This window comes from Epinephelus lanceolatus, chromosome 19 (genome assembly GCF_041903045.1).
Source record: "Epinephelus lanceolatus isolate andai-2023 chromosome 19, ASM4190304v1, whole genome shotgun sequence".
NCBI classification, from domain to species: Eukaryota; Metazoa; Chordata; class Actinopteri; order Perciformes; family Serranidae; genus Epinephelus; species Epinephelus lanceolatus.
Window position 1 is genome coordinate 22763166 of NC_135752.1, and position 13476 is coordinate 22776641.

Below are 13476 nucleotides of genomic sequence, written 5' to 3' on the forward strand. Positions count from 1 at the left end.
TATGCCAGCTTTGCTTTCTTACAAAGAACCAAACAACACATGCATAATGCTGCCCCAGTGTGGGATTCATTTTAGACAGCATGCTGGGATCTTGAATGCAAAAGAGGCCTGACAGGCATGACATGTAACACAGCAGTGTCAGCGTCTTGTATGACATATAACGTACACATGGGGCAAGGCTTTCTAAATCATAATAATGGCATATCATGGCAATAACAATCATCTACCATCCCTGTCTAATGCCCTCTGCTTGGAGTGTAAGGAACTCTCAGACCTCATTGTCCCTCCAATTTGCAGACTTTCAGTTGCTGTTCTTCTGCGAGTTAGCTGCTAACTGCTACTAGGTGCTTTTTAAATCTTCCAGTAGTGGGTTGCAGACACAGCACATCCTCAGAATGGCCTTTCCCATCCTGTCCTGCTGGGTCACACTTTTCACACAGATGTTGATTCGACTCCATTACTACCACTGCCACAGATTTAGAGGCGCAACAGCTCTGCCCCCTCATTCCATGATCATACTTTTTATGGCAAGGTGCATAATGGCATGGTGTTCCTGCCTTGAACAGGCAGGGTAAAAAGGCCATATGTGTCAGATCCAGCCCTCACTCCTACCCAGCTCCACCCTGTCATCCAAATGGTCACCTTGGATCACTTCTGGCTCCATTAATCCAAGGTGGAGACGGCCAAATTGCCAAACTTTAGGCTACTAATGGGGAGTCCACAAACAAATCATGACATTACGGTGGCTACGTCTATTACTTTTATACAGCCCATGGTCCTAGTAAGTGTATTTGTGAACATAGAGAGCCGGGCTAGCTGTTTCCCTCTGCTTCCAGTCATTATGCTAAGCTAAACTAAGATAAGCTAACCGCCCCCCTCGCTGTAGATCCACACAAAACTCATAAACACCAAAGTGGTATTGATAATCTCATCTAACTCACAGTAAGGAGGTAAAAAAGCCCAAAATATTGGACCTACTCCTTTTAAACAGTACAGCTGTCTAACCAGCACATCACAGCGGGACAGGTTGTGCTCCAAAGGAGCAGTAATGAAGTGTACAAAGTGAATCACAGTGGCACTTCATTATCTTCATGATGGTGTATTACACATCAATACGTAAGTGGTGGTAGCTGTGATGAATGTTGCATAATGGAAATCCGTATTCATTTGAATTTCCTCTGCGAAGATGATACACACTGTAGGTGGAAGTTGTGCAAGTTGGTAATTATTTTGGCAAATACTAATTGAATAGTCTTTGATTGCACTGTCATTAGAGGGCAGACAGAGACTAATCGAGGACAAAAGGCTCTAATGAAACCTAGTTTGTCACGAAGAAGGGTTCATTGTCTCTTTATATCGAGTGTTATCAAAGACTGTCTGTGAGCTTGAAAACCGACACCTGGCAGAGAAACTTGAGTACACTGAAGGACGTCAGACACTAAAGTTTTAAACATACTTACATTTTTTAAGACTCGTGTCTTGTCCTTGGAGAAATGTGCATGTGTGTATGTGTATGTGTCTTCGGATATGGCTGCAAATATACGTGTAAAATCACTCTTTGACAGCTACAGCTGTAATACGGCTCATCCCATTGTTCTCAGGGCATGTTATTGTCTCTTGTATGACTCGAATCCACCACCTACTGTGTACTTCTCCCCCATTCAACTGAAAGCCTGTCAACAGCCATTATTCCTAGCAAGACCTCTGCTGTGATCCCTGCCATGTTTCATCAAAGCGTGGCAATTTATTCCAAAGCCCACTGTCTGAGCATGTTAGCTAGTACTAAAATTATTGCATGTGAGTGTTTGTATGTGTGTGTGTGTGTCCGCTGCTGTTCTTCTCCACGCCCCTAACCCCTTGTCATTCCTGTGGACGAATACCAGCAAAAGAAGCTGAGCTGACAAGTTTGCCTTTCTCCAGTACTATTTCACAATGAAGCCTGAGTTGCGTGCTTGCGGTGTGTGTGTGTGTGTGTGTGTATGTGTGTGTGTCTGTGTCTGTGTGTGTGTCTGTGGTTAAATAATTAACACTGTTCGCTGCCTCGCTGCAACACATCCCTCACACAGTGTTCTGATTAAGGGAGCCCCTGGAGATACACACTGCCTGCCTTCCCTGCACAATAACTAATGCTGCATGTTCGTGTGTGTGTGTTAGAAGATGGTTAAGACAGTCTGTGTGTGTGTGTGTGTGTGTGTGTGTTAACATGAGTAAGGACTTTTCCTCTGTCGTTGGTTGTGTGCATTCATGTCTGTAAGCTTGTCAAGATTATGAGTAGGTTTTTTTTTTTTTGCAATAAGTATACACAGACATCCTCTACACGCTTCATATTTTTTTGCCATGTGGCCATTTGTGTGTTGTAGTAGTCCTGCTTAAGTATTTATATGTGTGTGTTTTGTGCACGCTATCACTGTGTGTGCACTTATTAGAGAGGGGTCAGAGGTTAAGGAGTAGGACCAGTTTTTTCTAGAGAAACAAATCAATACCACTACAGGAAACACTGCTCATACCATAGACAATGTGACCATGTCTGCAGCGTAGCAATCAAAGTATACTTTGAGTCATAGGCATAGATTTTGGGGATGCAAGGGACAAATCCCCCTCAATTTTTAGTGCATTTGTACCCCTGATAAAAACATGAAAGCAGCTGAAGACTTTTATCTAAAGGGACTGCTAGAACACGACTTATAGATGCAACACCGCCTCAAGTAAAGTTGTGATATGCAACCTCAAAGGCAATGGTTGCACTCTGCCATAAAACGGAGGCAACTATGCACGGTTGAAGCAGAAAGAACCATTATAATTTCTACCATAAATTGTTGCATAAAAAATTACGAAAATGCAGGAATTTAAGTGTTTGGCCCTCATATTTTCTTGAGGAGGAGGATACCCCAGACCCCCTGCTGAATCCATGCACTTGTTTTTTACATTTTTCATCGAAAATGTTAATATTTTGTTGTGTTTGAAAAGCAGAAATAAGCCTCTTGGAGACAGTAGAACAAGCTGTTAATATAACATTGACATAGTATCACCTTATATACATCCAGTAGACACACAGCAACAATAGCGGAGTCATGTGGAGTCATGTGTTTGGCCACCTGATGAATCCAAGTCCAATATTCCCTCTCCTTTTATCTCTTGTTTTGCTCTCCACAAACTCCTGAGGGAAATATCAGGCTCTTTAGCTGCTAAATGCTTCACTGTATTCACCAGCTAGTTGCTAATTTTTGTCTGTCAGCTGTTTGCTGCTGAATAGTTGGCAGACAGTGGGTCTTTTAAAGTGCTTCCTGCAGCGGTCGGAAACAACACAGATAAGAGGAGCAGTGAGATCGAACCAAAACAGTGAAGTTGTAAAACTGAAAACAAAGAGCGTAAAGATGCTGAATGCTCAATAAGGATGAGAGAAGCTGCAGAGTTGGGTGATAATTCTCTGAGGGTTTTTGATTCAGTAATTGCTTAAAAATATATATTGATCAGAGCTTTTAGCTCATCATTATGAGTAGACATTATTTAGAGCTTTAGGCAATATGTGAAGACTTGATTCGAGGCCTTCAGTACATTAGATCAATACCTCTCAGCTTCACCTACATGTCAGATAAATATTCAGACTCCTCTGTTTCCTGTAACCTTTACCTTCGGGCACTGACAGTCGCCCGTCGGTCAATGTCGGGCTGTCTGTGAGTATCTGCCACCCTAGTTTTTGTGGTGTGTCCTGCACGGTTGGCACTAATTGGCCCTTGTCAGCTGATTTTTGGCTAATTCAACATGTTGAATCAGCAGTATAGACGTTGGAGCCCGTCAGTGAATAAAATCGCGAAATGGAAGTGAGTAAAGCAAAGAAACAGCTAAAGTCAAGAGGGAGTGAGACCAAAACAAACTTGTTAGTTAGATAGGATTATTTTTATTGCCATTGAGCTCTTTAGCTGAAACAGTTTGTAATTGTTTGTGTTATTGTTTGCTAGCGCATGGTAAATATCATTTGTTCTTTCAACATCAGGTTGTGTTGTTTATGTGCCAACTGGATAACTAGCGTCTTAATTCCGTCCTGTTGTTTTTTAGGTTTCCGTTTTTTAATGACGAATACTGACTACCATCGCTTGAGTGTCTTCCTCTCATTCAGGCGGAGAATCTATGTGCTAGTTAGCTTTAGTGTTCAAGTGCAATTTTTCAGCCAAGACACATGCAACAGCCAGCCTTTGTCACTAACATTGGGTTTTCCACCACAATATAAATTGCCACACCACATTGACTTTCTATTTTTGGAGGTGGACCACGGGCGGCACGGTGGTGTGGTAGTTAGAACTGTCGCCTCACAGCAAGAGGGTTCCTGGTTCAATCTCAGGAGGGAGCCCTACTGTGTAGAGTTTGCATGTTCTCCCTGTGTCAGCATGGGTTTTCTCCAGGTACTCCAGCTTCCTCCCACAGTCCAAAGACATGCAGGTTAATTGGTGACTCTAAATGGTCCGTAGGTGTGAATGTGAGTGTGAATGGTTATCTGTCTCTGTGTGTCAGCCCTGTCATAGTCTGGTGACCTGTGCAGGATGTACTTTGCCTCTCGCCCAATGTCAGCTGGGATAGACTCCAGCACCCTGCAGCCCCCCACAGGATAAGCAGTTACGGAAATGGATGGATGGATGGAGCTGGACCGTTCCTTTGCTGTGCTGTTGGAATAAATGCATTGTTGGGTTATTCATTGCACCACACTGCCCAGAGCACAGAGTGTACTCTGGGCACAGACAGAGCAGCAGAACGTCAGGCACAGTAAAAGTGAAACTGAAGTGGGTCTAAAAGTTTTCTTTCACTTGCCCCTGCAGCAGCTGCTTCTCTCATCCATCGATTTGATCTGATCAGCTCTGACTGGACTGACTGATCAGTTATCAACCCTGAGACTCTAATTCTACAAACTGTTGTAAGGAAAAGAACCTCAACACCACCAACTTAACACCAAAAAATGTCCCAAAATCACCACATTTCTTTCCTCAATTTAATTCAAAGCCTAGAGAGCCAAAACTTTCTGTTCTTGTTGTTCCTTCATATTGATCTGGTTGGTGGACTATGTGGCCTGCAGATTGGATTAGAGTCCAACTGATTCCAGCCTGCGGGGAGAGTAGCTGTGTTTTGTTTGTAGACAGGGCAGATAGCTGTGGCAGAGACAGTCTGATCCATTCTAACTTTATAGAGCATCTCTGGAGAGACATATCACAATGAAAGCTAATATGGTTTAGACAAGTTACCCACAGAAGAATTCAACATGGTTTAGAGGTGTTTGGGGTGAGAAGGTCAGAGTTGTCAGTCACTTGGTGAATAATACACACGACAGCAAAGTCTATGTGAGTGGACCGAGAGATGCTGATGGAGAGCATTGTTTATTGCAGGATGCTGAAGCAAACTCAATGTAAATTGCATCCTGGCTAAGCAGGAAATGGTATGTCTCTCCCTTTACATTTACTTTAGAATGCTCCATGACTTTGGCACTCCTGCTTCTTGTCTCACTATGTCTATTTTAGGGTGTGTCCACGTCACAGTTGAGTTACATCTTGACAACACCAGTCTATACTGCTGTGTGCTTGCTCCCAATAATGGCTCGCACCATTGAGTCATAGCTTAGCAACAAGCCTGCTGTCCTATTTTTGGTTTCAGGCAATTATCCACAATGCAGTGTGATGGTGTGGTCCTATGACACTTCCAGATTGTGGATGTAATGAAGGGAAAAAAGGTCTGTGCCCACATCTGTCAAGTGTCTGCAGGGTTTTCCTCAAATTTACAAGGATGTTACTCAACCTGAGAACTGAGTGACAACTTTTTTTTAAGATCTATTTTTGAAAACCAGTGTCTGTGCACAGATACAGACAGTATAGTTGCAAGACAAAAAGGCAAGGGCCACTGCAGGTCAAATAACTGTTGAGTTATGGGATAGGAGGGGGAAACTTTTTAAGACTGAGTTGTTTTGGGGATGCACAATTTACTTTTTTCTTTGAATTTATGCGTCCTGTAGCACACTCATTCTTTTGCTAGAAGTCTTATTTATACAAGCACCATGATCCATCTCAACTAATTTTTCACTTGTATATAAATATTAAACTTTTCATAATGATTGTAATGCATTAGAATGTGCGATATGTAATAGAAATATATCCTCCTGAGACCCTGTAACTTCATATGAGGACATCACATTTTGGGTTTAACTGACCTTGCCCCTAGACCTGTTGTCTTCGTTCGTGGCCACCTTTTGTGCCATCTAGTGGTAGTAAGAGCACAGTACACTAATCCATGTAAAAACAAGATGGCAGCCATCTCTGCCAAGTCAGTCTGCAGTCGATCCGGAAACAAAAGTGGACAAGGTCCAAAACCTGATCACATTTTATGGCTGAAACTTGTTTATTTGTGATTAATACTGTTTGCAGTTTGATATGGCAACACATTTGACCAATTTTAGCAACATTAACAAGCTAAGAAGCTGTTAAGTAGGAAGTACTCATTTGCAGACATTGGGGCTTTATTGTTGTCTCATTAGAGGACATTAGGACTTAATAATTGTTGAAAGTGTTTAGTTTTTTTTATACTTATCGGGTCCTATTGATCCCATGTAGCTAGGATATAAAGTCAAACAAGACGCTGTTTGACGACCTGTTTACTGCTGTTACAGCAAATGGGGGACATTGTGGATGAGACTAAGAAGATTAATCAGATTATTAGCTGTCAATTATTATCTTAATTAACAATTTCTTTGATAATCGATTAATTGGTTTGAGTAGTTTCTTAGAAAAAAAAGGTCCAGGTACTTAAATGTGAATGTTTTCAGGTTTCTTTTCTGAATATCTTTAATTTTTTCCTCCATTTTCTGACATTTTTTCACAGCTAATCAGTTAATCGAGGAGGTAATTATGTAATTATTATAAAATAATCGACTGATTAATTGAATGAAAATAATTGTTCACTGCAGCCCTATTGTGGATGTGTAAGACTTTTCAAGAGCTGCTCCAGTGATTATAAAAATACATCAATACTGATCAAATTCTGAGCTCACATGTGTAGTTTATGCAGTAACAGTGACAGTAACCGTACTGAAACCCTGTTTGCTCCACCATCTTGTGCTCCATCTACATCCTGCACAATGCAGCACTTCACAGTCGCTGGAAAAAGGACAGTGCAGTCAGTGATGTGTATCCACCATTCAGGATTTAGGGCGGACTTTCTCTGTAGCTGCTGTTCGCAGATTATAGTATGAGTGAGCAGGTAAGGGTTCAGTGTGTTGTTGATGGACACGCACCGGCTGCCACGGGGATCAAACTCCTCAGTTATGTAACAGCCTCAAATACTTTACAGTGAAGAGGGAGACAGAAAAAAAAACAAAATACTTTTGACAGTTTGAATGACATTACAAATGTTTGTGATTAATGCATGTTACTTTCAAGAGTAAAATGAATCTTTGAGGCCTCTAGGCTCAAAGCTTCTTCCTGTAATCCAGCTGCTGTAGAGACCGAAAAGAGGTAATTAAAGGAAGGCATTGATCTAATTAGCTGAGAATGAGGTCAGTTCAGTCTCAAGTCAATCATACTTTACTGCTGCAAATGTTCTAATGAGGCTCTGTTGAATTCACCCCCAGTCATGTCTATCTGCATCTAAGCCCAAACTGTAACATCGACTGCCTGAGTCAACAAAATGTACAAAATAATTTAGTCTCATGTCAATTAAGTCAAGATCATGGTTTGGGTTTTGTGAATAACACAAAAGGACAGCTACAAGAGTAGAAATACATGACAAAAATGAAACATGCACAATATGCAAACTTTGCAAACAAAAGCAAGATAAGGCTTTGTCATGCCCCTCAGCATCTGATACTGTGCACAAGGCATCCTTTAGCATCTGTATGAGACAGACCAGGCTTTCAACTAACTTCAGTGTGAAATACAGTTGTAATTCTCTTGCCCGAACCATTCCAGCCCGGCCCAAACCCTGCAGGTTGGGTTGGGTCAGGCCATAATTTCTCAACATACCCTTGGGCTTGATTTACATCCGGTTTGAGCTATGGATGGGTGGATGGATAGATCTCTGCTCTAGTCCAAAGGCTGAAAGAGGAGCTAGAAAAGATGTGGGGTGTAAAGGCAACAGTGGTGCCAGTGGTAATCGGAGTACTGAGGGCTGTGACCCACAGACTGGGTGAGTGGCTCCAGCCGATTCCAGGAATAACATCTGAGGTCTCTGTCCAGAAGGGTGCAGTCCTAGGAACCAGCTAAGAGACTGCACCGAACCCTCCATCTCCCAGGCCTCTGGTCGAGGACCCGAGCTTATGGAAGACACACCAACCTCCACAAATCAATATTTGAGGGCCAATCAAAGCTCGAAAGTGACAAAGTCTACCTAGGAAGGAGGTCAGGGTGGATGGGTCAAACAAACACAGGAGTTCAACTCAGGACACCACTGTTTGTGTCCTGTGTGAAACCAAAAGTCCACTTTTCTTAAACCTAAACAACTACCATAAAACTTCAATTAATAGCCCGGGCTATTATTTGCTTAAGTCACTGAAATCAACAGGCCTATATTTAGGACAGGTGTCTAATCAATAATATAATATATCAATTGTGAGTCATTCATCTGCTCTAGCTTTGACAGACAGCGCATCAGATAAAGAGTGAGTTACGGCACTCGAGGAGTACAGCACCCGGCATACCGACACCGGCAGTTTGCAGTTTATTTTTTAAAAGACACTGTATGCACTGTAATAAGCCGAAACTGACGCTAGAAGGCCTATTTAAGCATCATAGTTTAAAGTGCAGGGCCACTGACCAAGTGGCTGCACAACTGACAAGTTGGGAGTGAGAGTGCATTGCAATGTTGTGACATATATGATAGATAACAGTATGTTTTGATTGGTGCTGAGATTCTGTAGTTTGGTAAATATGAGCTTAAAGCTTATGGGTCTCTATATAGCTCCATTTGTCTTGGTTATGACCTCTGCTTTAAGGTCAGAGTTCACAGGTCATCCACAGCTGTTGGATGTTTCCTGCTGATTGACTCAATAAAGGTCATGATCTTTCTCTCTGTCCATTGTGAGCAGTGCCTTCCATTATTCCGTTTTCGATTTGCTGCTCATTGTTGAATCAGAGCAAACTGGAAAGAATATCTGTATCTCAGATTGTTTTCTCTCCCCTTCATCTGATCTTCTCTTCGTCTAGACTTTTAAATGATCCCTGTTTCGTCAAGCGATGCATCTGATTAAGGAAGCAATGATCTCAAAATGCTGTTTCACGGTGACTTTGAAAACCTTCTCAGGAGTGCAAACGCTAAACCACAGACTGATTTCTCTCCAGTACATCTGTCTGACACATCTGTCCAAAAGATCTCCAGTTATTGTCTCATATACTTTGTTCCATTTTTTGCCGTTTAGTTTATAGTTCAAAACAGAGGTATGTAGTAAACCATGAATCACTGACTATCTGCATTAATGCTGCAGTTTAAATTTGATTATCTCTTTAAACTGATTGGTATTGAATACATTTTTAGACTCTGGCCTTTCAGCCTCCTTTCAGGCACATAGGTTTTATTTAACAGTATTTTATATAGCTTAAAGTATTTTGTTTTTTCATATTGTATTACTGTGTTCCAAGTATGCAATTAGATATTTTAAACGGTTATAACTGCTACAACTGCAAAAGTTCTGTCTCTTCCAAGGTTTGTGGCAAACAGTACTTGTACTCGATGTTTCTATTTTCCCGTGGACCTACAGATATGTTTGTTTGTTTGTTTGCTTTCAAAGAAACAGAATGAAAAGAAGGGACATTGAGCTGTTTGCAGCTGTCACTAACCTCATACAAAAGACAAGGTTGTCTGTTGTTAGTTGTTATGGTGACAGTGTGTCACTAGTTTGAGAACTCTGCTTTGGCCTGTTCTTTATACCTACTGCCCATAGAAAAATACATCTGTACATCAATGCAAGTTTGTCTCTTTCACCAAACTAAGACTAATGTTAGCTTAATTGCAATTTTTACTTACTGTAAAATACACTTTAGTCAAATTCAACAGAAACAAAATAAAACTCACTAAAATCTTCTCAGTTTGTCTTTTTAGTCCACTGTTCCAGTGATCACCAACTCTTGTTTTGTTCAAAATAAACACTTAATTCACAGAGTTTGAAATTTGAAATCTTTGAAATTTTTGAAATCTGTGCGCTGTTTATCTCCGCATTCTCTGCTTCCCAGCTGTTTGCTGAGAAGCAGCTCTCACCCATTCTTCGGAAGCAGATACAGCACAACATGTTTCAACAAACATGCGTTAATGATAACAAAAGAAATCGGGAAATAACATTACTGGTTATATTTTAAAAGTAATAGATTGCTTATTTGAAAATGTACTATTCCACTGCTCATTTAGTTGTAACTACAAAACCTCACCTCAGTGAGTTTGCAACCTACCGCAAGTCAGTTTGTTTATACCTGCAGCTCTGGAGCCACATGTGGCTTTACAGCCAATCTCTTGTGGCTTTGACAAAAAAATATGGAAATGAATAATGCTTTTTTTTAACATTTTAATTTTCATTCATCATTGTTGTAGGCCTTAATGTATTCTTACATTCTCCAGTTGTAAAAAAAAAAAAAAAAAAAAAAAAAAGAGAAGACCATGCACTGAATTAAAAAAAAAATGTTTTCACATTTGGTCTACTAGAATGTGCTTCGACTTATGCATCTATAGCTTGGTGCCCTTCCTCTAAATTTTGCCGAACTTCAGTAGCCATGGCCAATCTTGGGTTTCCCCAGCTTGGCTAGCAATGGATTATAAAGTCTCAGAGGAAAAGGGAGAATTTAAGAGTGCGTGGAAAGATTTGTTTGAATTCACAGCCAGTGATGATAATCATAGTTCGTCGAATGCAGAGTAGCCACCTTGTGATGAAACATATTAATGAATTCTCATTTAGACATATCAGTACCCAGGTAGCCTAAAATGACCTGGCCCAGAATCGGCATGAAATCAGCATGCCGGATGAAATTAGCCGGGGTTGGTCTGGTTACCCGACTCAGCTGAGACTTAGCATGAATGATGCCCCATAATTGGGCCAAATCAGTTGGCCCAATTATGGCTGCTGACGCTGCCATCACTGGGTAATGTTCATGGGCTAATTGAGACTGAGTAGGTGGTGCTACCTTCATTTTAAGGCTCAAATATTATATAAATGGTTTTTTTTTAGTTAAAAATGTCTCTTTTGATAGTAAAGGTTGCCGACCCCTGGTTTATATGGAAGTTAGCCTGCTACAATGGTTGCAGAAGGAATGGTACTCATGAAAATGGCTGCCACTCTGACCATCCTGCTATGATGGTTTGAATCGGAATTTTGTTATTTATTTTTGGGCAGTGGGCATGAACAAAAGTCTGTGGGACTGTAGGCATTTGCGAGTCCTGGGTGCATGCATAAAAATATCGTCTTTCACAACTCAGTAAAACCCCCTCTCTTTTCTCATTGCTTGTCCTCTTACACCTTTTCTATCTTTTTAGTCACCCGATAACCCTGTGTTCCTTCATCATCACCCCTCTGTCTCCTCTTTCTCCCATCCACCCCTGTTCATTTCCATCTGCCCTCTGTTTATGTTTCACCTCTCCCCATCTATCTCTCACACCACTCTCTTCATCCCCCTCCATCATTTTTGTCTCTCCATTTCATACCCATTCATCAGATCCCTTTCTATCCCTATTACTCAGCTCATCTTGACCTCTCTCTCCCTCTCGCTCCATGTCAGTGCGCCGCTCGCTCCGTCTGTCTTTGTTTCTATCACTTGCTCAGTCACTTCAGCTCTCCTCACTCCCACCATCCATTTATCTCTTTGCTCTCCTGCCATTTCTGCTCTGCTGTTGAATACTGATTTGCCTCTCTCAGACACTTCTTTTTTTTCTGTCCCAGCCTGAGATCCCGTCTATATTACGAGAAGCATTTGTAGGATGATTCTATTACATGTCTCCTAACTGCTGGATAATTCAATAAGCACCACTGAGATGACACACAGTTATAATCTACTTAATGAAGCCACTGTGCTGATGAATTGTCTGCTTTCTCCTCCGTTTCTTCTCTCACTCACTCCCTACCCTCCTCTACTCATGTCCACTCTTTCTCTCTGTTTCTCTCCTCCCATCCTTCCCTCCTCTTGCTCTCTGCAGGGTGTTGATGGAGAGCCATTCGAATGACAGCCGGGACAGTGGTCATCACTGGTGGAATTCTAGCTACTGTTATATTACTCCTTATCATCGCAGTACTGTGCTACTGTAGGCTGCAGGTGAGGCCACAGCTGCTTTCAGACTCTGTTGCATTCACTGTATTTCCTCTGACAGTCTGTGGAGCTGCAAATACCGGACGTCCTTGAGTTCTTTCAGCCAAAAGTGTTAATTAATGAATGTGGCTGTACTCTTTGTCTGTGTCTGTCAAGGCTGCACAAGCCTTTGTTAATGAAATAGAACATTTTTTGAACATTTCACTCGACAGCTGTATTCAGAATTGAAAATACAGACGGTCATGCTGTTTGGGTAATGGTAGCCATGGAATCTGTCAGAGAATTTACCCAATTACCATAAGAAATGTTGGCATTGTGTGTTTATGCAAACCACAGATATGTAATATTTGTACGTTATTATGTAGTGAATATGCTGGAGCTTTATGATTCTCTATTTTTACAACTGTGGTTACTGTGTGGTTATGTTTAGGCACAAAAACCACTTGATTATGGTTGGGAAAATATCATTTTTTTGGCCTAAGATACCCAGTTTTGGCACAATCATGCTAGAAATGTCGCAATGTCTCACTAAAAACAACTGGTTTTGTTGTTTGTTGGTCTTGAAAGGTGGTTTGCAGCTTGGTAGTCGCCTCACCCAGGTGTCATCCCCTCAACCTCCCAGTGATAAAGTCAGCTCATATACACGTAATCAGAACTTAAGAGTCTTGATATGATATGTATGAAATGTCCAAATGTAATATATCCTTAATTTGCAGAAACATACAATGCCAACATTTTCTTCTGGCAACTGGGCTGCAGCAAATATAATATTCCTTGGCCCATGCTAAAACGTGTTCACCAAATTTCACTGTTGACTCCAAAAAAAAAAAAAACACTAAAGTAAAACTGAGTGGAATTAAGAGTCTACAGCCACGGTGGCATCTCTTTGAGGCTGTACTTAGGCACAGCTGTGTTTGAGCTCATGTTTAGTGCAGTTACATTATGACAGCCAAAATAGGGCTGATAATCTATGTGAACAGTAATGTGTAGATGATGTCTAAAATCTGGCTCATTACTGAAAGGCTATGGCAAAACAAATTTCCTACACATAGAGACCTAAAAGCTCTGAGCAGGGGCCTGAGGCATTTCGCCTGTAGCTCAGCAGGTAGAGCATTAATTGCAGAGTTGGTGGTTCGTATCCAGCTCTTCCTATCCATGTGTCAAAGTGTCCTTGACCAAGACACTGATCTCCAAATTGCCCCCAGTGGTTAGGCTACGGCCTCCT

At 41.3% G+C, this 13476-nt stretch overlaps 1 protein-coding gene across 1 annotated transcript in view; it reads left to right on the forward strand.

Moving 5' to 3' along the window:
- LOC117269213 (protein FAM163B) overlaps nt 1-13476 on the forward strand; it is a 33354-nt gene that overhangs the window by 16222 nt on the left and 3656 nt on the right. The window contains exon 2 of the mRNA XM_033646088.2: nt 12142-12257. Within this exon, the coding sequence (XP_033501979.1) occupies nt 12165-12257 (93 nt within the window). The 5' untranslated portion in view covers nt 12142-12164. The remainder of the gene's footprint in view (nt 1-12141; nt 12258-13476) is intronic.